The 26,305-nt window shown below is 38.7% G+C and overlaps 1 protein-coding gene across 3 annotated transcripts; it reads right to left on the reverse strand.

The window, feature by feature from the left end:
- Positions 1-16,905: 16,905 nt before the first annotated feature.
- LOC126354074 (chondroitin proteoglycan-2-like) lies at positions 16,906-24,674 on the reverse strand. 3 transcript variants are annotated; one of them, XM_050003449.1, is made up of 3 exons: positions 24,454-24,514; positions 18,889-19,437; positions 16,906-18,579 (listed from the first exon to the last, which is right to left on the reverse strand). In XM_050003449.1, the coding sequence occupies exons 1-3, from the start codon at positions 24,464-24,466 to the stop codon at positions 17,294-17,296; spliced, it is 1,848 nt and encodes a 615-aa protein (XP_049859406.1). In that variant the 5' UTR covers positions 24,467-24,514; the 3' UTR covers positions 16,906-17,293. The 3 variants fall into 3 exon arrangements, with proteins under 3 accessions (XP_049859406.1, XP_049859407.1, XP_049859405.1); XM_050003450.1 differs by having other exon boundaries at positions 16,906-18,304; positions 18,614-19,437; XM_050003448.1 differs by having other exon boundaries at positions 16,906-19,437; positions 24,454-24,674.
- Positions 24,675-26,305: the final 1,631 nt, after the last annotated feature.

A 26,305-nucleotide genomic window follows, 5' to 3' on the forward strand; every position in this document is an offset into this window, starting at 1 on the left:
CAATTTTTTTTAAAAAATACTGTTTTTATATTTCTAGCAATTGATAAATTTAATTTGAAGTTCCTTCCACTCTCTGAAGATAGTGCAATATTAATTAACATCGCGCCAGCAGGTCGTCTTCAACTACCCTCAACGATCATCGAAGTGGCGATGTTTTGACGTTTGAAGTCGCGCTACTAGTCGTGTTGGTATTGACTCCTCGGGCACGGCAGCTGTCAGGCGATACGTTGCTGTAGCTGAGTGTGATGCCGTGTGCACTGTTAAATTCACAGTGACTCGTGCTGATACAGTCTCATGGTTTGGCAGTTGGCAATGCGATGGAGCTGCTGTCACGTATTTCGCTGATTAGCGGGTAGGTTGCGAAGGCGTCGTATACTTCGAAGGTTCGACACTAGCTGTCGAACTCTGCGTCGTCACTTGGCTCCACTGTAGTCACCAGTCAGTGTGGTACACCTCTGCTTTCTAAATCCTTGCTGGCTGATGCAGCACCTGGAACTGCTTCGTTGCTTCAAATGCTTTGGCTAGCCACTCACAGAGACTGGGTGACGTCATCTAACAATTACGCCACAGTCAACACTCGCAAATGCGGTAACAGTCTATGTTTCCACATCAAACTGAGCGATTTACACAGTTCAAAAGATAATTTCCGATACAGAGTCACTTGAGAACATGCTCCTGATACTTTCGTAACGGAAACTTGGCAGATTCACTCGCGGTTATGCACAAATGCGCCATTCCTTCGAGTATGAATTTTACAGTAATTCAAGCGGGTTTGCGTGTCCATATTTCAAATCACTGTTTATTAGCACTGCTCTTGTCACTGCCGCTGTTGGATAAGCAGCTGCCAGCAGCGTGTCGTACACCCTTAGCTGACTTATTTGTTACATAGTTTAATTCTTAATTTCTTTGCGTGTTTTTGGGTATTTTCATTGTTTAATTCACAAATTTCGGGTGTATTATAGTATTTGAGAGTTGTAGCATTGCGTTTTAGTATCTGCATAACGTAAAATCGCGTAGTCTCCTTCCGCCGCCTAGCAGTGTGTCAGTAGTGGGCAAGTTGCAGCATTCCTGCATTTACTAGGCTATCTTGTATTTGAATAACCATTTAAATTTTGTGTCGAATTGTTTGTGCTCTCTATAGATTAGTTCAAACGTTTTTGCACAATAGGTTTTAGAATGGATAGGGACTGCGACTGCTGTGTTTGGTTGCCGGCTGAGTTGGCATCCGTTCCCTCACAGCTTCAGGTTGTGTTGGCTTTGGTCACACAGCTTGAGGCTGTTGCCAATGGGCATCACTATGGGGGTCCAGATGGGGGTTTGTCGGGGATGGCCAGCTCGTCCCACACATCACCCGATCGGACTTCGGCTGTGGCAGCCTGGGATACTTCCCACATTGAGGCTGACACCTTACCTGTGGTAGAGTGGGAGGTCGTCTCGAGGTGTGGCAGGGGGCGAAAGACAATCCGGAGGGCTGAACGGAAGGCCTCTCCAGCTTTTCCGACGAACCGGTTTCAGGCTCTGTCTCCGGCTGATCCTGATCTTCAGCTGGACATGTTTGTCCTGTCCTCAGGCTGCAAGATCGAGGTGGTCGCAGAGGGTGGGCTTCCTGGTAATTAGGAGCTCCGACGTCAGGCGCTTAATGGGGCCCCTTAAGGATATGGCAGAAAGAGAGTGGAAGAAAACCATTGTGCACTCCGTGTGCATACTGGGGGGAGTCATTCCAGTTGTCAAAAGGGTCGTTCCGGATGCCATGAAGGGTGCAGGGTGCACCCATTGGCAGGTGATGCCTCATGTTGGCACCAATGATGTGTGTCGCTAAGGATCAGAGGAAATCCTCTCTGGCTTCTGGCGGCTATCTGATTTGGTGAAGACTGCCAGTTTCACTAGCGGGATGAAAGCAGAGCTCACTATCTGCAGCATCGTCAACAGGACTGACTTCGGACTTTTGGTACAGAGCCGAGTGGAGGGTCTAAATCAGAGGCTGAGATGGTTCTGCGACTGTGTGAGATGCAGATTCCTCGACTTGCGCCATAGGGTGGTGGGATTTCGGGTTCTGCTGGATAGGTCAGGAGTCCACTACATGCAGCAAGCAGCTACAAGGGTGGCAGGGATTGTGAGGCGTGGACTGGGCGGTTTTTTAGGTTAGATGGCCTCGGGCAAGTATACAAAGAGCAACAGCCTCAAAGCTTGCGGGGAAATGTCAGGACGTGGGGACCGAGCACCAATCGGTATTGTAATTGTAAACTGTCAAAGCTGCATTGGTAAAGTACCGGAACGTCAAGCGCTGATAGAAAGCAGCGAAGCTGAAATCGTTATAGGTACTGAAACGTGGCTGAAGCCAGAGATAGATTCTGCCGAAATTTTTACAAAGGCACAGACGGTGTTTAGAAAGGATAGATTGCATGCAACCACTGGTGGCGTGTTTGTCGCTGTTAGTAGCAGTTTATCCGGTAGTGAAGTAGAAGTGGATAGTTCTTGTGAATTATTAAGGATGGAGGTTACACTCAACAACCGAGATAGGTTAATAACTGGCTCCTTTTACCGACCTCCCGACTCAGCAGAATTAGTGGCAGAACAACTTATTCAAAATCTGGAATACATTTGACATAAATTTTCTCAGCATGTTATAGTGTTAGGTGGAGATATAAATTTCCCACATATATACTGGGACACTCAGAAGTTTAGGACGGGTGGTAGGAACAGAGTGTTGAGTGACATTGTACTCAGTGCACTATCCGAAAATTACCTCGAGCAATTAAAAAGAGAACCGACTCGTGGAGATAACATCTTGGACCTAATGATAACAAACAGACCCGAACTTTTCAACTCTGTAAGTGCAGAACAGGGAATCAGAGATCATACGGCCATTGCAGCATCCCTGAATATGGAAGTTAATAGGAGTATAAAAAAAGGGAGGAAGGTTTATCTGTTTAGCAAGAGTAATAGAAGGCAGATTTCCGACTACCTAACAGATCAATGACTGACAATGTTGAGCGTATGTGGAAAAATTTTAAGGATATCGTAAAATGCGTTTTACACAGGTACGTGCCATGAAAATTTGTGAAGGACGGGAAAAACCCATTGTGGTTCAACAACAAAGTTGGGAAACTACTATAAAAGCAAAGAGAGCTTCACTGCAAGTTTAAACGCAGCCAAAACCTGTCAGACAAACAGAATCTAAACGATATCAAAGTTAGCGTAAGGAGGGCTATGCGTGAAGCGTTCAGTGAATTCGAAAGTAAAATTCTATGTACCGACTTGACAGAAAATCCTAGGAAGTTCTTTTCGTACGTTAAATCAGTAAGTGGCTCAAAACAGCATATCCAGACACTCCGGGATGATGATGGCATTGAAACAGAGGACGACACGCATAAAGCTGAAATACTAAACACCTTTTTCCAACGCTGTTTCACAGAGGAAGACCGCACAGCAGTTCCTTCTCTAAATCCTCGCACAAACGAAAAAATGGCTAACAGCGAAATAAGTGTCCAAGGAATAGAAAAAACAACTGGAATCACTCAACAGAGGAAAGTCCACTGGACCAGATGGGATACCAATTCGATTCTACACAAAGTACGCGAAAGAACTTGCCCCCCTTCTAATAGCCGTGTACCACAAGTCTCTAGAGGAACGAAGGTTCAAAATGATTGGAAAAGAGCACAGGTAGTCCCCGCCTTCAAGAATGGTCGTCTAGCAGATGCGCTAAACTATAGGCCTATATCCCCTTACGTCGATCTGTTGTAGAATTTTAGAACATGTTTTTTGCTCGCGTATCATGTCGTTTCTGGAAACCCAGAATCTACTCTGTAGGAGCGATCGTGTGAGACCCAACTCGCTTTATTTGTTCATGAGACCCAGAAAATATTAGATACAGGTTCCCAGGTAGATGCTGCTTTTCTTTACTTCCAGAAGGCTTTCGATATAGTTCTGCACTATCGCCTGATAAACAAAGTAAGAGCCTACGGAATATCAGACCAGCTGTTTGGCTGGATTGAAGAGTTTTTAGCAAACAGAACACAGCATATTGTTCTCAATGGAGAGACGTCTACAGACGTTAAAGTAACCTCTGGCGTGCCACAGGGGAGTGTTATTGGACCATTGCTTTTTACAATATATATAAATGACTTAGTAGATAGTGTCGGAAGTTCCATGCAGCTTTTCGCGGATGATGCCGTAGGATACAGAGAAGTTGTAGCATTAGAAAATTGCAGCGAAATGCAGGAAGATCTGCAGCGGATAGGCACTTGGTGCAGTCGCAACTGGCCCTTAACATAGACAAATGTATTGCATTGCGAATACATAGAAAGAAGGATCCTTTATTGTATGATTATATGATAGCGGAACAAACACTGGTGGCAGTTACTACTATAAAACATCTGGGAGTATGCGTGCGAAACGATGGAAGTGGAATGATCATATAAAATTATTTCTTGGTAAGGTGGGTACCAGGTTGAGATTCATTGGGAGAGTCCTTAGAAAATGTAGTCCATCAACAAAGGAGGTGGCTTACAAAACACTCGTTCGACCTATACTTGAGTATTGCTCATCAGTGTGGGGTCTGTACCAGATCGGGTTGATGGAGGAGATAGACAAGATCCAAAGAAGAGCGGCGCGTTTCGTCACAGGGTTATTTGGTAAGCGTGATAGCGTTACAGAGATGTTTAGCAAACTCGAGTGGCAGACTCTGCAAGAGAGGTGCTCTGCATCGCGGTGTAGCTTGCTGTCCAGGTTTTGAGAGGGTGCGTTTCTGGATGAGGTATCGAATATATCGCTTCCCTCTACTTATACCTCCCTAGGAGATCACGAATGTAAAATTAGAGAGATTCGAGCCCTCACGGAGGCTTTCTGGCAGTCGTTCTTCCCGCGAACCAAACGCGACTGGAACAGGAAAGGGTGGTAATGACACGTGTACGTAATGAGCCCTCCGCCACACTCCGTTAGGTAGCTTGCGGAGTATAAATGTAGATGTAGATGTAGAAAGTCGTCAAAACGAATTGTTTACTGCATATCAATCACTTTTGCCCTGAATAGCCTAAATAATGTGCTTCCCTGCCGCGATTTGTAATTTCACCAAAAATGCGTTACATTGAACTCTTTCTAGTTGAAATACTCTAATTTTAGTCAGATTAACGACAATACCGAACTCTTCTTGCATTAAAATCGTCTGATAACTGCCAATGTCTTTCCACTGAAGCTAAAAATGAGAACCATTGTTCGGATCCGAAGAGTGCAACTGTCCTTGGCACGGGAGCCATGGTGAAAAACCCCCGTCATGTACTTTCTTGGGTTTTGTGTGATTTACTGAAGATGTCAAACAGTTAATTATTATGGATATGTGGACGTGTGCTTAATAGTTGTAAGGCTACCGGTTTTTCTGCTGTGGTTTCGGGGGTATTTCAACCGAGTGCGGCTGTCCTGAGACGGAACAGTTAATGATTGAAAGTTTGTCTATTATTAAAGACCATAAAGGTTGCGATATACAAACTGATATGTATTTTCCACTTACACACAAATCCTGAGACAGTTGCTACCTTCGCCTTACACGTTTAATTACGGTTATATCTTTTATGGCTTGCTGATTTTAAGTACTTAGTCACATGCAATGGTAATGGTCAACATTTAAAACAATTCTCACTCCATTCCATGTTGTTGCTGGCCGACGAGGTTGACTTGAAACACGTAGTTCGGAACTTGTCACTTTTGGTTTTATATCACTCACGAATCGGTATCGATCAGGGTCAACCTCACGACGATGAGGGGGACGCGCTCATTTGTCACACTCCGGTGCATTTTCCATTTACTACTCATTCGGCACATCCGCCTTCGACACCTAACTCAGCTCGACCACCATTCTTGCCCGTCTTCCCAGAACTGCTGTTCACTCGACACGAATCTCACTGCGTCCTGCAGTGCTCGACAAACGACTCCTATCTGCTGTCAACCTGGGTGTCGGATACTAATATCTACGTTCGTGGTATCACGGATCCCTTACAGCACACAATGGTGTGCTGGTGCCATTACCACTAACGTATTTGATATGAACCTTATTTTTGATTCACAAACGCTGGAGATGACATACCAAATTTTAACACTGTTGAATTGACCTGCGATTACGTGTTTGGCTTCCTGTCACTAATTCATTTTATATTCCTTGGATTACGCAAGGAGCTGAATTTCTGAATTCGAAGGATCTGAATTTTTGAAGTTGGAAGCTTCTATGTACACTATCTGATCAAAATATCTGCATACATATAGGACATTGGTATGAGGCTTGTTCCCCCTCCGCGTTTACGACTGGAACTCCACTGGGAGCCCTCAAAGTGAGGTGTGTGAATGCCACTGGAGTAATTGCAGCCCAGTCTTCCTCAAGAGCCGAAACCAAAAGCAATAGTTATGTTACACGCTCGGATTTGGACGAAGTCGCCGTTCTGACTCATCCATCCAGGTGTTCCACGGGGCTCAGGTCAGGACTGTGGGCAGGTCAGTGCATTTCAGGAAGGCAATTGTCCACAGGGCATTGCCCCTTAGACGTTGCTTTATGACTGCTGAAACAAGCAAACATCGTCTCCGAATTGTTTCTCTGCTGTACACAGTAGACAATTCTGTTAAACTTGTGTGCTTCCTTCTGCATAGAACGTTTCATTAAGCGCAATAAGGAACTACACTCTAAGCACGGAAAGAAAAAAACCTACAGCCCACTCCATACATCGCCATTGGCACTACACATGAATAGAAGGTAAAGGTTTCCAGTTATTTGGCAAACCCAGACGGTTTTACCGGATTGCCAAAGCATAGATTCATCATTCCAAATGTCTCATTTCCAGTCATACTTTGCCCAGTGGCATCGATCTTTACATTATTTCATGAGTGGCATAGCACTACAGAGATGTGCGACATATTTGAGGTTCAATAAAACTCTCTACACGAAATCACCGACCTAGCTAGAACGCTGGTAGCACTTGGCGAATGATTACTTCCTCTGGCTTCACGCGATTTTTACACCCACCCTCCCCAATGCTCGATGTATCCTATCCATCAATACATGATGGCAGCCACGTCCTGGTTTAGCTGCAGTTGTTCTCCCGTGTATCCACTTCACTTTTACACCATCATCAGACAAGTTGAGCAACTCTGGAAGGACTGAAATATATCAGATGGATTTAAGAGGTGAGGTGGCATCCAATGACTACTGCACTTTCGAAGCTGCTGAGCTCTCCTGACCTACCAATTCTGCAGTTAGTGCTTCTCTACTAACAATGCAATACTCTCTGCCTCCTATTGTAGTCACAGATCCGCCTCTCGTGACATCTAGAGGTTAATTCAGCGTTTTACAGGGATGTCGATCAACTGCTGGGTTACTGCATATTTTTCACTCAGTACTTTACCTCATTTACACTTTCACAAAATGTGGCGAAATATCATCTGGGCAGACACTTCTGACAAAATATACTCAGTGAGAGGTGCTATGTTCAGTTATTTCAGATTGTGATGTAATTTTAAGAAATAAAAGGTGACGTACAAAAGATGACATATATATATGAAAAGATCTTATCAAGTTACTTATTTGTATATATGTTCCAAAAGCTTAAACCAACAGAAATATCAAGGAGTTATAAATATATATGGAAAACTTCAACGAAAGTTAGTGACAAAGTTACTACTTCTATTGACAGTGGTAGAAAAATTATTCCTTTAGGTTAGTGGGAAGATAATTTAGTTCTTATATTTCAAGATTACAGTCTTCAAATTCGACTTGTAGTTTGAGAATATTTTTACTACAAGTATACTGTAACATAAAAATAAAAAAAACTGTTATAGAAAAAAATATACGGCAGTCTGCCAATGTAATCGTATTCTTAATGACTCAATAGTAGATGTTGTAAAAACTTTACCACAAATAACTCAAAACGTTGTTCTTAATAGGGCAATATCTTTCAAGTTAGCCTGACACAGATCAATCATTAATAAACTAGCTCAGTACTCAGGGTAGTTACTTTATCGTCAATAGTTAATTGTCCTTTCCTTCTTTTCCCAACACCACATATGTTATTCCAGGTTTGTGCTTATTGCACCAGAGAATATTTCACAAGTCTGTTCAGTGTAAATTACTGCAATAAGTAACTCAATATTGTGGTTTTGCCTTTTTACCCAATATAAGATAACAAAAGTAGCATCTGTAACACCATAACTCTAGTGCTTTATTGATTTAGTTTGCTTTTGTTTTATTTAATATTACATTGTTAAGCTTCTGTAAATGTGTTTGATTGAATAGATAACAAAAATTGTATACTTCTTTCTTTGCAAGAACTTCGATGTCATGATATGATTCTATGCAATGTAGTGTGTCTGTCATTTAAATTCTTTGTCCCATTTGGAGGGAACAAAACTTACTATATATAATTGTAATTTCTGTGTGAATAATTTTTTGTAGAAATGTCAATATGTGCAAATGTTCTGTTTTTTTTAATGAATTTGGTTGCTGTTATGTAAACTGCTGATCCTCACTTAGGATTCTCAGTTATTCTGTATGTAAAAGTTGTTGTGGTTCCCCTCGGGAACTGTGTAGCGCGCGCAAATTGTGGTTGGCCCTTGTAGAAAAGGTGGAACAAGAGTCAGTCGGGGACGAGCTACCAGTCAGGGACAAGCTACCAAATTGTGCACTGCCATGTAATTGTTGCATACTGTGCTGGTTCCGAGAGAGGTTTTTTCTGCTACTTTCCAATGCCTCGGATGGATGGATAAATAGCTGGAACTATTCTGGAATTTGTATCTATCATCGCCACCAAGGAATGACAGAGTCCATCTATTCTACCTGTAATTCCATCTACCAACATGCAGTTGCCACCACATTGCGCAATCACTGTATCAGAATGCTATAATAATGTACAGTGAAGGATCAGCTCAACCGATGTTTTAGTGTGCACAAATATAAGGTAATTTATAACTGAATTTGTGTACCTACCTTGATTTTTTCCATATTATAACACCTCTCAGGTTCCTCTCCATTTGAACTAAAGTGATTGCCGAGTGTCCCTACTGAAAGAACATTAAATACAAGTGTTTTTGCTAGTTAATGCCTCTTGAACACAGTAAAAAGAAAGTTAAAGTTAATGATGCTTGATGAAAGTAATTTTCCTAATAAAACTGCTTATTAATGTATTGTTGCCAACTTGAAATTAAGAGTTCGTAAGACTGATGCTTATAAAGTTTTGCTTAGTAAATGATCACATTACTGCCTGTTGTAAATCTCAGAAGGTGAGTCAGTGTCTTACATAAAGATGAAAGTAATTTTCCTTATAAAACTGCTTATTAATGTATTGTTGCCAACTTCAAATTAAGAGTTCGTAAGACTGATGCTTATAAAGTTGTGCTTAGTAAATGATCACATTACTGCCTCTTGTAAATCTCAGAAGGTGAGTCAATGTCTTACATAAATGTTAATTTTGTCTCTCAATGTAGTAAAAGTGGAAAACTGCAGTGTGAAACGTTATACTCATGTTTGCTAAGTGTTTGTCTCTCCTGTGTATTAGAAGTGCTTATTAATAATATAACAGGATCCACAGTTTATCTATTGGGTTAATGCTCAGTAACAAGTAACGGAAAGACCATTAATTATGAAAACCATAATATCTTTATTGAAATGATAGTGAGAAGCAACCTGTTAGTGGATTCCAATTAACTTTCATTTTAAATAGTAAAGTATTTAACTGAGAGAGACTTAACCTATATCCAATTAATGATTCACCAGTGAAAAGTAATAATAATGTTATAAAGACCATTCAGTTTGTGTAAGCCCTGAAAGTAATAGTGTGTTTCAGTATCTGTTATAATTTTGCAAATAGTTTGTGCTGCTCTCTAAAATTTTCAAAAATATCTGCTAAGATTAAAATGTCTGATTTATCACATAATCTACTAGATTCATCAAAATCTTTTATAGTGAACATCTCCAAAATGGATTTGCTCAATATATTATTATAAGAAACATTGGATTTAATAAGTATTGAATAAAAACCTTAATTTCACCTAATTTTGTTCCTTTTTATATTTCTTTGGAATAAATGTACTTGTAAGGGTAAAATTCTTTTTGAATTATTTAGTATAGTTGTTCATTTATTCAAATATTTTTATGTTTTTCTGAACTATTCCTTTGCAAAATTTGTAAATAATTTATCAAAACCTGATATCATAAATGTAAGGCTATCTATAAACTTTAAAGATCAACAGCTTTCGACCATTTTACTAAAAGAAAAATATTGTTGTTCATTACTTGAAATTCTGCCAATATTTGCATATGAATTGCAATTTATTTGAGAAAGAAATGAAAATCATTAATGTTACACTTTCAATGTGATCTGGAATGAATTTCGGAATTTGATAATTATTATTACATGGACAGCATCTGTTAAATGAAAATGGTCTCTTAATTTTTTCTCTTCAGTATATTCTTCTTCACAAATAAAACAAGTATGTAAAATTTAAATTATTCTATTTAGTTAGTCATTATCATTGGTACATTATGATCACAATTTTTCATTATTTCGATATTTTTTTAACATTCCCAGAATTTTTTTTATGTATCTTGCCCAATATATGCTAATGGCTTTTTATAACCGTTATTTCATTAGTTGACATAATATCGAAACGAAAATGTCACATGTCTTTCATATTAATTAATACAGTCGCATTTTATTGATTAAAAAAGATTTTATTCATAGTCTTTTAGAAGATTGATATAAGAAGAAACAGAAATTAGTATATGTCTCTAAACGCTTAAATCGAAACTACATAAAAAATGCAAGTCATCTAGATTGTTTCCTTTGCATTTCTTCCATTTCAGTTAATATTTTATTTATTATTTTTATAATAAACTTCTAAATCAGCTGTGTTAATAAAATTTCCTTTAAAAAATTCTTTTATTTCGTCTTGTCCTTTAAAATTACAAAAAAATTTCATATTGGTGTCGACCACTCCTCTTTCTTTTAAAATATTTTTACATTTAGTTATTACATTTTTTTTAATTTGATTTAAAATCCTTCTGATTCTACAATATTATCCACATTATTAATTTCATAAGTCATTATTCTTGATTGCAAAGTAGAGCTTTTTGCTTAGGTGATTTTTAAAAACCACACCAGCTAGAAAATTGTTAACAAACAAATTTACTAATAGTCTTGCTTAATTTCTTAATATTTGTCTACTAAAGATTTTTGATAGTAATATACATTCGTGATATTACCCTCATATGTTTTGATCAGATCAAGTAATTTCTTTTTGTTAACTTTAGAGTAATTACTAAATTTTTTCGTTACCCTAATTTTATGAAGACTTTTATTCAAGTAATTGTTTTTATTATTATTGTCCTCAGATTTTTTTGATAAATTGAGTAAGTGTTGTTTACTATGTTTAGAATACTTGTTATTTTAATTAACAGTTTTCCTGAAGTTCTTTTCAAAATTTCTTGTTCAATTTGCTACCTTGATTATTAATGTTGTCACCAGGATATACAAAAAGATTGATTAATTTTCTTTATTAAGTTTGGAATTATTATTTAAATATCTCAGTTTGAAAATTGTGTAAAGGTCTTTTATATTTCTATGTCTTATTTCTCTCTTCTCTTATTTCATATTAGAATAATCAATAAATACCGAGGGATCTTTTTTAATTACTTGTGTATCACCTTTTCCTTTTCAATAATTTTCTAAATCACTCTAAAGTTATCCAATATTTGCTTGTAAGTTTTGAAATAGCTGAACTTTGGGGTGATTTTTATTTTACTTCTTGTTTACATAAATACATAAGATTTTAAAAAATTATAATGTGTATAGTTTAAACTTACCTTTTATTTTTTAAATGAAACATTCAATCAATCATATGGATAAACACAATCTATGAGAACACAGTTATAGAGGAACACTTTATAAGATTCTTATATTTAAAAATGAATGTTAATTTATTTCGTGGGGGTAGAACACTATCTGGCAGAACTTATGTATAAAATGAAATATTTATTTGATTCCTTACATTTTGAAGTAAATAATAATTTAGTTTGTGATTATACAGAAACTTTTGCCTGGGTCAAAGAGAAAAATTAAAAGTTTTTTATATCAAGGAATTTTTGAGAAACATACTTTTTGCACAACAACCAGCATATCATATCTACTGAGCAGCTTACTAAAGGCATAATCAAAGCAAAGATAGACACATTGCCAACATTTTCCTGAGCATTGTACATATGTCAGGTAGCTCGAAAGGAAAGGAAGGAAGGAGGAAGGTACTTATAGAATTTCGTACAGAGAATTATTTAATTATCGCGATGAGTTGGTTTAAATGTCATTGGAGAAGAGGTCTTGAATTATTGGACCATTTCAGAAAGATTATATAATGGTAAGGCAGAAGTTCCAGATCTACATTTTAAATGGTAGGACACACATAGGAAATTAAGGAGATTGGAGCAGCAAGAGTTGAAAGAAATGGAGGTTGTTCTAAGTTTCAAATGAAGCATTGGACAATCACTTATTCAGACAGGGGGGAAAATACAGTGGAAGAGGAATTGTTAGTTTTGAGACATGAAATAGTGAAGGTGCCAGAGAATGAAAACAGTGGAAATGTAGAAATTATTTTTTAAAATCCCTTTAATTACCTAGATCACATACATATATTGCAATTAAAATTGTTACCATGAACCATAGGTTATCATCTTCACATTTGTGTTTCCTTCAGATGTTATAGAACAATAATTTCTTTTTATAAGGCAATTCTACCTTTTCTTGTGTATTCATATGTGTATAGAACCAGACTCATCTTTCGCAGTTTCTGCTAACATTCGGTTTTTTATTCACATTTTCTCTTATAGAAGTTTTTGCATAATATGGTTGTTAATGGTTTAGCTGAGTGTTGTTCGACCTGCGTTTAATATGAGCATGGTTTGCCAAAAAAATTGTTGTGGCACTTTAAACATTCATATGATTCGCATTCATGTAATATTTTTATTAAATATTCATTCTACATGTTAGATGCTGACATTTTTACTAAGAGTCACAGGTTATTTGACTAGGTATTTTTATTTCCCTCAAACACTGTAAAAGTGAGATTTCTACGTAAAAAATGTTGCTCTTATGCAGTTTGCTATTTCTTTCTAATTCTCAGACGTGAGGATGGTTACATCGACAATTGACACTAATCTAATGTCATATTTTACTTTTTAAGTACATTAACTAAGGAATTAAAAGATTTTTGTGTTAAGTCACTGTTCCATCACTTCTTGGTAGAATGATATAAAAATAAATTAAAAACACTATACTGCTTGTGTTCTACTAGATTAATTTATTGATGTTAATACATTTATTAGCTCCCAAACGATTATTGGAGTTTAACTCACTATTTTCGTCAAACAAGTTACAGTTACTAGCTAATAGTGGGGTACCAAATAAAATTACTTTCCTTAACTGTGATAATTCGTATATTGGAGATCGAGATAGAGACATAGCAACTAGACTAATTGCAAATAAAAACTGCTGGAGGCTGCAGAATTCTGACTGCACTTTTATGAGCATGTTCTTCTCTTAACTAACAAAGGCCAAATACTCAACTTATTGGAAGCCAGGAACTGAACACATATCCAGTCCGCAATTCTGATTTGATCTTAGAATAGAGAACACAGCTGAATACATCACTTCTCCTAAACTTCATGTAAAATTCCAGGTTGTCATTACCTTCCATACTGTCTATTCCTTCCTATTCCTCCAGTATCGTGTATTTTTTTATTTTTTTATTTTATTTTTATTAAATGTGGGCTGGCTGTACAGCCTTGGGATAAAGAAAGGGATAGCCCACTGAGGAATAGGAAAATGAAGGTATAACTTGGGGTGTGCGTTGTATGTTACCACGTTATTCTGTGGTTAGTTGTTCCTAGAATACAGTTCCCATTCAGTAATGATGACAACAACAGTAAAGCACGCTGCCGGTTTTACCATAAGTCTTTTCATATTTATTTAGTTTGTGTAAAACCATATTTTCTGATTTTGAATCAAAGCTACTAACTAATATCAGAGCAGTTCCCTTTAGACTGTATGGACTTGATAAACTACATTAGCAAGATATAACCATCGTTCCATTTTTATCTTCATTCACTGCTCCATGTAATAAACTAATTATAATATTGGTCATCTTAATTAAAACCAACTTAAACAGCCAAGATAAAAGTATCCTGTTTTAAAAGTAAATTGGTATGGAACTCATAAATTTCATAGATCTCACCGCTGATATCAGTACACATTGTATCAGAATTTATAGAAAAACTGCACCTACAGACACAATAGTACCTTCCTGGTCACAGCACCCGATAACACACAACCATGCAACTTGACACTGAATGGTACACCAAATCATACCCATTCCCATGTTCAAAAAGGATTTGAAAGCAGAGTTGCACACAACAAAATTTATTGCCCAACTAATAGCTGCAGTTCTGTCCTGACTGAAAACATCTCCCATAGAAAAATGAAATTGGAAATTATACCCATCCTCATTGCTCCATTGCTGACCCTTGAACAGTTTGCAGGAAGAGGTGTTCAATACCATACATAAAACAGGTATCACAGAGTATAACAAAAACGATGAAACACTGCAACTAAAGGATTTCCTATTATACAAAGACATCACAACTCAGTGTTTATTCCATATCAAAGAGAAGACCAATTTACTTACCCTATAGTGTGGTATACAAAATAACTTGGCCTGATTGTGGTATGTTTTATGTTAGCCAGTCAGGCAGAGAAATAATAGTTAGGCTGTATGTTGAGCATGTACTGAGTCAGGACCACATATACCAAAAAAATGGTTCAAATGGCTCTGAGCGCTTTGGGTCTTAACTTCTGAGATCATCAGTCCCCTAGAACTTAGAACTACTTAAACCTAACTAACCTAAGGACATCACACACATCCATGCTGAGGCAGGATTCGAACCTGCTACCGTAGCAGTCGCACAGTTCCAGACTGTAGTGGCTAGAAGCGCTCGGCCACCCGGGCCGGCCCACATATATAACCCACTGTTCCATGTCCTTAACTTAGCAAAAAAAAGGCCAAAATTCAGCCTGTTGATACTCTGAGAAACCAATAAATATCCACCCCATACCGCTGATTAGATGTTAAATGACAAACACATCTGAATACCTCCCCTCTTCTAAGGCACACATTACTTCCCACTCTGTCTGTTCCCTCCTATTTCTCCATTTTCACATATTAGTTTGTTTCTTTTGATTTAATTTTGATAGCCTATGTACTCCATATATTCTGTTGAAAACTGTTTGTCCTTTCTTTTCCCATCAAACATTTATTGGATGTACTCGAGAGGGCTTTAGTGCACAAAATCCATCACTGGTAACTCTTCCTCAATTATGGTTAGGTATAGAGGCAGTATGCCCAACGACTTGTTGAGTCTGTGCCATGTCAAACTGCTGCATTATGCCGGTCTAAAGGAGGTCTGACACAATATTAGGCAATATCTCTTGACTTTTCTTACTGGTGTATTTATCTGATTCGGGTTCCTGGAGGTATACAACATGTCACATTTTTATTGTGCTGTTAAAAAAAACAAATTTTTCACTGAATTTGCCTCCAATGCAAATGGAATTTATTGCATTATATGGTTGTTACTGGTATATCTACTTTTTGTTTAATCTGTGCCTCATACTAGCACTGTACATGTAAAAAAACTTCTTTGTGTGCTATAAAGCTGTGAGGTTGCTTTTTATTCGTCTTTGTAGAATATTTACCTTTTATAATCTTCCTGTACATTAGATGGAGAAGTTTTTACTATCCACACTACGTAATTTTCTTGGCATTTTTGTTTCGTGGAAACATATTAAGCTGCAAGATTACTTTGTAAAAAAGCTTCTTCTAGGGCGGGCGGACTTTAAGTGTTTTGTGCTATTTTGTAGATCTGCAGATAATTGCAACGCCAAGTGAAACTAGTCTAGTTAATAAATAGTAATCTTTGTATGTGAATCCAGTCTAGGTGATTAAGATATTTTTCAAAATAATGTTACATTTCAACAGTTTTACGGAACTTCGCCTTTTAATTCCATAAAAGTGTCGTGTATTACTGAGTATCAAATATGTAAAAGACAAGGCATAGTTGAAATCCATGGACATGAGAGGAGATGCTGAATTTAACTGATGAAGGGAGAAATATAAAAATACACCAAGTTAACCAATGAACAAAAATAAAAACATGTAAAAATGAGATTGGCAGAAGGGATGGAATGGTTAAGGTACATATAACTAGGGGAAATGCATGTACCACTTACAGAAATAGTAAAGAGAAGCAGTTATATGAAAATCATATACAAAGAACGGAAAGCTGAAATGTGGAAGAAATATATTGACGATAGGTCAAGGGATATGCCATATTATAGAAAGAAAAGGTAAAGTAGATGAAGATAAATTGGGCACGAAATGTGCGAGAAGGATCTGACAGATGGTTGAAAGACATAATGGCATTTGAATGACAGAATATTAGCAACGTACAGAACCATTACGTGGAAGACTAATCGTGAAATGTTCGCTTTGGGAATGCTAAAATAAATGTACACTTGAGACATGTTATTTGCTCTGAGAAGATCAGCCTGTATGATGTTTATGCGTCCAAATATTTTACCAAGTTATGAGAATGAATGTAGGAGAAGCATAGATCTATAATGTGGGTATTTATATGATAACAAGGTGTAGACTTCAGGGGCCGATAGAGATGGGTGCTAATTTAGAGAATACTTTTAGTTATGAATGCTGATTATGATATCGGCACAAACGCAAAAATGAATAGCATATTTCAGTTGAGCTACAGACATATTTGTATATATATCTGACCTGTTGCGTCAATGCCAATGAAGAGGAACTAAATATGAGTTTAGGAGCATTAAATGTATGACTTTATTACGTGTTCTGAAAGGAATATGTACAATACATAATCATATTACCATAAAAATTTGTAACATAGTATACAGTTCAAATATATAAATGCACTTTTCAGTGATTCACAACCAGTGCAAGAAGGCCAGTCACAATCCTGTAGTTTTACGCCGAAATGCAGTCATCCAGACATTTCCAAGCTATTGCTACATCGTCTACAATATACAGTACAGTTGGTTTTATATGTAAGATACTTGGCATTAAGGAGTAGATCATATGCACAACATGATCACACTGACATGCAAGGCTCTTGATCACCTGACCCTATGGAACTCTTCGGTGCAGCAGTAGTTGGTGTCGCTGGTAATGGCCGCTTACTTGTTGGTCAAGCTGTAGATGAGCTAGACGTAGCGGATGATCCTGATTTGTTTGCACAGCCAGCACGGTATGGCCAGTCACATACTTCTAGAGTAGGGTTGAAGTGGAGTCCAGCAGGACAGTCGAAAGTGACAGGTTTCCCATGGTCACACTTGCAAAACTTAGTGCAGTCGGATGCATGAGGTAGGTGTTTAGCAATAGAATTCTCATCTTCATATTGTGGGCAGGAGCCTACTGCTGGGCAGTCTCCTGATGGGGCCTCTGTTGGTTGGGCTGTTGAGCTTGGTGCTGCCGTTGGAGCAGCTGTAGTGGCAGCACTTGTAGAAGCAGCTGTGGAGCTAGGAGCTGAGGTTGATGCTGATCCACCTGCACAACCTGCGTTTTCTGGCCAGTCACATACTTCCAGAGTAGGGTTGAAGTGGAGTCCAGCAGGGCAGTCAAACGTCACAGGTTTCCCATGGTCACATTTGCAGAACTGACTGCAGTTTGAAGCATGGGGAAGGTGCTTAGCAATAGAATTTTCATCTTCATTCTGTGGGCATGTTCCGACAGCTGGACAGTCTCCCGATGGAGCAGGGTTAGCTGTTGAACTTGGTGCTGAAGTTGGAGCAGCTGTAGTGGCAGCACTTGTAGGGGCAGATGTGGAGCTGGGAGCTGAAGTTGATGCTGATCCACCTGCACAACCTGCGTTTTCTGGCCAGTCACATACTTCCAGAGTAGGGTTGAAGTGGAGTCCAGCAGGGCAGTCGAATGTCACAGGTTTCCCATGGTCACATTTGCAGAATTGACTGCAGTTTGAGGCATGTGGAAGGTGCTTAGCAATAGAATTCTCATCTTCATTTTGTGGGCATGAGCCGACAGCTGGACAGTCTCCCGATGGAGCAGGGTTAGCTGTTGAGCTTGGTGCTGAAGTTGGAACAGCTGTAGTGGCAGCACTTGTAGGAGCAGATGTGGAGCTGGGAGCTGAAGTTGATGCTGATCCACCTGCACAACCTGCATTTTCTGGCCAGTCACACACCTCCAGAGTAGGGTTGAAGTGGAGTCCAGCAGGGCAGTCGAATGTCACAGGTTTCCCATGGTCACATTTGCAGAATTGACTGCAGTTTGAGGCATGCGGAAGGTGCTTAGCAATAGAATTCTCATCTTCATTTTGTGGGCATGTGCCAACAGCTGGACAATCTCCTGATGGAGCAGGGTTAGCTGTTGAGCTTGGTGCTGAAGTTGGAGCAGCTGTAGTGGCAGCACTTGTAGGAGCAGATGTGGAGCTAGGAGCTGAGGTTGATGCTGATCCACCTGCACAACCTGCATTGTTGGGCCAGTCACACACCTCCAGAGTAGGGTTGAAATGGAGTCCAGCAGGGCAGTCGAACGTCACAGGTATCCCATGGTCACATTTGCAGAACTGACTGCAGTTTGAGGCATGCGGAAGGTGCTTAGCAATAGAATTCTCATCTTCATTTTGTGGGCATGTGCCGACAGCTGGACAGTCTCCCGATGGAGCAGGGTTAGCTGTTGAGCTTGGTGCTGAAGTTGGAGCAGCTGTAGTGGGAGCATTTGTAGGAGCAGATGTGGAGCTGGGAGCTGAAGTCGATGCTGATCCACCTGCACAACCAGCATTTTCTGGCCAATCACACACCTCCAGAGTAGGATTGAAGTGGAGTCCAGCAGGGCAGTCGAACGTTACCGGTACCCCATGGTCACATTTGCAGAACTGACTGCAGTTTGAGGCATGTGGAAGATGCTTAGCAATAGAATTCTCATCTTCATTTTGTGGGCATGTGCCAACTGCTGGACAGTCTCCTGATGGAGCAGGTTTGGCTGTTGAACTTGGTGCTGAAGTTGGAGCAGCTGTAGTGGCAGCGCTTGTAGGAGCAGATGTGGAGCTGGGAGCTGAGGTTGATGCTGATCCACCTGTGCAACCTGCATTATCTGGCCAGTCACATACTTCCAGTGTAGGGTTGAAGTGCAATCCATCAGGGCATACAAACAGGACAGGTGCTGCGTGATCACATTTGTAGAAAAGTGAACAGTTTTGGCTGTCTGGTAGATGGTCCGTGTGATCCACTGGATCTACTGGTGGACAGTCGCCCACAGGTGATGCGTGGACAGCAGCGGTAGCAATTACGACCAATACGGTCGTTAATACACTTGCTGAAACAGAAGAAATGTAAACATTAATTATGCTTTGCTTACAGACATTCTGTTTGTTAAAATTTAGTAGGAACTGACAGCTTTCTTCACACATAATACAAAATTTTCTATAGATTGACTCATAAGAATGTCATATTGGAATTGTAATGGCCTTTGGGTCCTAAACCAACATTTTTTGCCCCTTGTATACTGGTTGAAATTTCATTCCCTGTCCTAGCACAGAACTGAATTTTTTGCTAAGTTTAATAAATAGATGTAAAGAAACTTAAACATAATTGATAATACCCAATGCCCATATTACACCCTATGCCTGACGCCCTTCTTGGTTTGTAAATACTTATTGGTAATTATTTCTCCATACGTTCCTAGAACGAATGATGCAGTTTGTCTATGGTTTCAATGAAGCCATGACAGATCATTTTCTGGAAAATCCAGTTATGTAACACTGAATGGCGTGACTGAACATCTAATTGTTACGAGGCTGTTGCAACATTTATTTGCTAAGGTAGTGTATCTTACAAATCCGAAAATATTTTTTGGGCTATTTCCTGAAACCACAACCTCCCGGAACTAAACGCTTTGGTAAACAGTTATACGCGTATCTGATAGTCATAGAATCTCCTGGTAGGAATGTGAACAGTATAAGGGAAAGGAGGGATTGCTACTCACTGTAAAGATGAGCTGTTGAGTTACTGACAGGCGTGACGAAAAGACTGTTACACTTTTAGCATTAAGGACAAAGCCATCTCCAGATATGTAAACACACACACACACACACACACACAGGAATTCATTTACACAACCTAGAACTCCTCACTCACACGTGACCGCCATGTGCGGTAGCTAGAACCGGATTTCCGGTATGCTGGTGTGAGTTGACGGATGTGGCGCTCATGTGTGCTTTTGGCGTGCTAGCTTGTGTGAATGAATGAATATGTGTGCTTGTGTGTTTTGTCTTCTAGAGAAGGCTTTGGCTGAAAGCTAAACAAGTGACAACCTGATTGCAATCCAGCGTCTCAAATTCATGGTGAGAAGAAGCGTACCCTTTTCTGATAGTTATAAGTAATGTAAAGTACAAATAAACTTCTTTTTCCTCCTTATATTTGTAACTGAAAAATCAACATCGCTCCAAGACGTCTTTCACATTAGACGTATCGTTTTAAGGCGATCGTAGCCTAGGGTGTGTTGCACGTGAGGAAGGCGGGGAAAACTACTTTTTCCTCTGTGGTCACTCACTTTTATACACCAATACCGGTTGAGCTTCCAGTTTGAAGAGTGTGGAGTGTGCTACATCTAAAATAAATAAATTTGGGCTGTTGTTGTAACTTAAAGTGAACTTTAAATCCGTTATGAACAGTGGTATGATATTGCTGTCATTGTCATTGTTAAACGTTTAGCCATTTATGTCGGCATTTATCAGTTAAAAACTTTCAGCAAAGAGACGTAATACTCCCATTGCGTGTACTGTCTGCCAACGGCAGTAAGATAACTACAACAATGACGTTACTCGATGTCGGAAAGCCAGAATGAGGCTCAGAGTTACGAGAGATCTTTACAGCCGGCACTGTTGAGTACGGTTTCACATCGGAATCGTCCGTTACGTCAGTTGTTCCTAACAAGAATGTGGGGCAAATCAAGGCCAAACGTTTCATATATTAAGGTAAAAGCCTGAGAATCTTCAAAAAATTATAACTGCAGTATTCGTACGGATATGTAATATCATCAAATATTTCAAAATTATGAATTCCATACAGTGCATTATGCATTTGAAACTAATGAAGGTCAGCCCGTACTAATTAAAAAACTTAAGATTCAGTACTGTACCTTTCATGACTGTAAACCGAAATATTAATCCTCGGCGAGTGTGGAAATACAAAAAAGAATAAGAAAAATAAAAGAAACTTAGACGGGTAGTGCATCAAATAGGAAACCTAGTCCAGTACACAATACTCTACATTGTACTCATTAATTTAAATGATACAATAATCCTAAGTTTAAATTTACTCAAATAGCCGGCAAGATAGGAAATATATTTCGAGAGAATGGGATAGCCAATTTCTGTCTTTTTCCTTCGTCCTACGGCTTTGGAACCACTGGATAGTCCACAGCCATAATTAAGGGCTTTTAGATTACACCATGAAATGTTTTACTTCTGTCATTAAAAGGAATAACTGTCACTGCTGGCTTCGATCAATTCAAAAACCACAATATTTTGCCATTATTCGGTCTACGCCTAATGTTTACTATCCCATAATCGAGCAAGCAACGACAACATATAATTTTTTGTAAGCAGAGAATCCTCATTTACTGGAAATACAATCGGCACCCATATGTTTGTTTCGCAAAACGAACTGGAGGCTTTCTACATTATTTTATAGCTACAGCCATCTCATTCGACTTAAGTAGATTCTGATATACTGAGTGAACCACAAGCTTGACCAGTAATGTAGTACAAAAGCGGCAACTGAATTCTACAATACTACAGAAAAAGTCCAGTGAACCTCTCATAAAAGCAATTTCCTGTTTTCTCGAATGCTGTACTATCTTTAAACGAAATTCACAATCAACCTTTGTGGAAATAAAGTAACCATGTGAAAGAAACAGTACTACATACAGCAATGTAACAATCACAGTTAATTAGCTCATTTGTTTCAGTCTTGAAACATTTTCCCGCACCCATCAAGTAAATAATACGCAATGTACACATGGATTAGGAAAAACAGAAGTTACATGTAATGAGATGAATGAAATCGTGGCTGTTATGAGAATATTTAAGACAATGTTGTCCTTGCCAAGACGTGTCTATCCCAGAGTTAAACACTAATTTGATCATAAATAGGATACTGGTCTTCCAGAATGACCTGCCAAATTTGGATTTTTTTATGGATACTAATTTTGAATTTCTAAGCTTAGAAAAAGCTTTTGAGGATGTTGACTAGAGTATCTCCTTGAAATTCCGAAAGTAGAAGGGGTAAAGAAAAGGCAGCAAAACGCTATTTATAAAATGAAAAAATTTTTCAGAAAGCGAACCACAATTATAAGGGCCAAGGTTCGTGGAAAGGAAGCAGTGGTTGATAAGGGAGTGAGGCAGGGAGAAAAAAATTGAAAACTATGGATTGACTGTGGCAATGAAATTCTGTTAGAGACAGCAAAGGACTTGGAAGAGCAGTTGAACGGAATCGACAGTGTCTTGAAACGAGGATTCGAGAAGAATGTCGACAAAAGCAAGACACGGAAAACGGAATGTAGTCTAAGTAAATTAGGGCCTGCTGAAGGAATGAGATTACGAAACGTGACACTTAAAATAGTCGATACATTTTGCTATTAAGGAAGCAAAACGTTGGCCAAATTAGAGGGGATACTGGCAATGGTAGAAAAGTGTTTCTAAAGAAGAGAAATCTGTTTACAGTAAATACAGATTTAAGTGTTAGGAAATCTCTCATGAATGTATTTGTGTGGGTTGTAGCCACGTATGGAAGTGAAGCATGTATGATAAACGCCTATAAGTATTTTATACAAGAAGAGAATAGAAGCTCGCAAAATGTCGCACTACAGAAGAATGCTGAGGTTAAATGGATAGGTTTCGTAACTAATTAGAAAGTGGAGAAAAGAAATATGTGGCTCAACCTGACTAGAAAAATGAACTTGATTGGACACTTTCTGAGAGATCGAGGGATCTTGAATTTAGTACGGGGGGGGGGGAGTCGCACGCTGAGATTAACAAATCATATTGCAAGAAGATTCAGAAGGATGCAGTTGCAGTAGTTATTAGGAGATGAAGACGCTGGCATAGGATAGAGTAACTCAGAGAGCTCCATCAAATCAGTGCTCGGAATGAAGACCATAACAACAACAACAATAATTTCGGCTGCTGAAAGGCTCCACACACTGAAAAAATGTGTACACTTTTCCTAACTTTACCTCATGATTCAGGGTAAAGAGGTGCAGCAGCTGGGATGAGAGCATTGGGATAGTCTTTTATTTTCTGAGCCATTAGAAGTAAGGCTTTTCAGTGCTGTTTTCGTGGCTTTAACAACAGTGATAAAACCACTTTTGTGAACATTACATCAAAGACACGCCCAGTAGCTCTCTTCAGGTACTACTAGCCAAACAAGCACACTGGATGAGTCGTTGCAATGATATGTGCAAATGAGGGTTCGACAACTCTTTTGGAAAACCTACGAAACAGCAATACCTACTAAACAACACATATAAGAATAAAGATCTTGACTGAATATAATGAAGTGTTTGTAAAACAAGCTAACGCATGGGGATATACATTATGGCAGATGGCTGAACAGAGAATTGTATAACACATTAACATTCGATACAGGAGCACAATTATACAAGGAAATTACTCAAGTTCTATGTAGAAAGTGTTATGCTATTAATATCGAACTACAAGCCAAAGCTCGGTGCCATGGAAAAGCGACTTTTATTTAAAACGTAAAGGTGTACTGCATAACATGTATTAACAGTGAAATTCTGTCCCAGAATAGTGCCTTGTTTGACCAATCTAGACAAAATCATGTTTTCGTGAACGAAGAAAATGAATGATTTTCAAGATACCAGAAATCTTCTATCAAATACTTGAACAGTTGAATAATAAACTAAACCAAGTGGTCTCAATCAGAGTACATCCACTGAGCGCTCAGTAAGTTTCAAATTTGTGAGTATAAGCAAAGAACGCATAAATTCTATTTGACGATGTTCTGACTGTTCATTCGCCTTTCAATTAACTGAATTTTGCTGTACTTTCTATTACTAATCAACAAATATGCATCTGGTAAGTGGTAAACCATCCTCCGAGACGAAGTACACAAGAAAGATGAAAAAGTTGCATCGTATTCCCTGTGACAATACCCTTGGGAATCGTTAATAATCAGAAACAGTAACGTACATGGCATAGAGAAGATCCCTAATGCATGTCTAACTTATTTATATTGGCAACACTTTGAAAGAGAAAAGCAGGAAACACTAATGGAGACGGTAGAATAAGCTATTGATGTAACTCACCTCGTAGATTCATGCCGGTAACTCGTCGGAGCTTTCGACTATTGTAAGCCAGTGCAGCTACTATGGATAACGAGTGGCAGCTAGAGCTTATATATCACTGCATGTATCGAATTATCACAGTTATCTTGATCTTATCTCGCAAAGTGCAACAGGTGGTATGCCACGAACGAGTAATGCCAAATTTCGGAAGGTTACAGTGCAAAGAAATACGCCCATTCTATGACACGCTCTTCAGATGGTTCATCGCGTCATATCGTTAGGCACGGAGATACGGGGATATCTTGGCGGGGGAATGCACTACGCGGATAGATACAGCCGTTGGACTCCAATACACGCTCCTACTAATTACATATGACGGAATTAAAGAGTAGTGTTTTTCAAATATATATTTAACTTATGAGAACACGTTATCCCTCAGAAAAGTACTGTATGCCAGATGTTTCTATTATTCTGTTACATTACAACGTTTTCACGTTTATCTGTAAGTGGGTTACGCTGCAGACGAATAATGGATATGCTGCTCTCTTATGGGATGCTGGAAGGAGGAATAACATGCAGTAGCATAGGATTATGCAAGGAACGGTGCTACCTTTTAAAAAACGTACCTACTTTTTATAAAATGTAGCAATTGAAGAAATTATTTATGATAAAAGTAGTTTTATAGCATATGAAGCTCAACGACTCAATTGAATTCAGTTATTCTCCAAACTATCAAATGTGGTAAGGTAGCTAACTGGACTACTCTAAAAAAATTTTTAGTAGGCGTGATGGTCTAGCAAATAGAGTGCTGGACACAATTCTGGGAGATCGCGCTTTCAATCCTGTATACGAGTGGGGATTTTTTCTCGTTTCATTCCATCAAGAATGTCCACTCAACCTGTTGTCAGTTTGAGGATCTTTCCCGGGGATAAGAGGGCGATTACACAATCAAATTTATTGGACAAAGAAATCTGATCAAATATTGGACAAAGATCTTTGACGTGGCGAAAAAAGGTGATTTCACGCTCTCATAAAATATTTCGTCAGAGTTTCAGAACGGCGGACAAAAAATTGTAATTACGCCCTGCAGTTGTGTATTACGATTGCATTATGTTCGTATTTGAAAGAGGAACAGGAAAAAAGGAAATGAAAACACGCTTAGGTGAAGCCATAGGTTTCACGGTGACACATTAAAGGCATTTAACAAAATTTCTTAACGGGCACTGCAAGTGGAGAACATAAAGTAGTATGAAAATTACTTGCGAATGAAGGAGAGTACATTTCAATACGTACTCAGAAAAGTGACTCATCCACATCCGCAAAAGACAGACTCACAATAATATTGCGATTTCTTGAAACAGGGGAAATGTACTTTAGTTTACTCTACAGCCCGCAAATACCACAGTGCAGAATTACAAGAATTGTAACAGAGATGTATGAAGCTATTTATAAAGCACTGAAGGAATAATAACAGACTGCAAATAACTATTTAGTACATACTAATACCATTAAGAAATATTTTTATTTCTACAAAAATTGGAGATTGTCTTTTTTTACATCCTGAGGGATATATCCTGGCCACGCTTCAGGGTTAATGACCTCCGCAATTTTCTTATAGCTCTCGCTTCTTGTTATTCTATATTTGTATTCGGGATACAGTACTTCGTCTGCATCGTACATTCCTATAAATAAATTTCCCAGAGGTTCAAAATACCGCTACTGTTTTAACACACGACCGGTTTCGGACTCTTATAAGTCCATCTTGCGGTGTCGTAACTTGGTCTGTGACCCGTGGTGAACGTGTACAAGACGTGGTGTGCTACCAACGAGCGCCACAGACTTTACCTTTACCATAAATGTCTTACCAAGGTAG

This window comes from Schistocerca gregaria, chromosome 3 (assembly GCF_023897955.1).
Source record: "Schistocerca gregaria isolate iqSchGreg1 chromosome 3, iqSchGreg1.2, whole genome shotgun sequence".
In the NCBI taxonomy this organism is placed as follows: domain Eukaryota; kingdom Metazoa; phylum Arthropoda; class Insecta; order Orthoptera; family Acrididae; genus Schistocerca; species Schistocerca gregaria.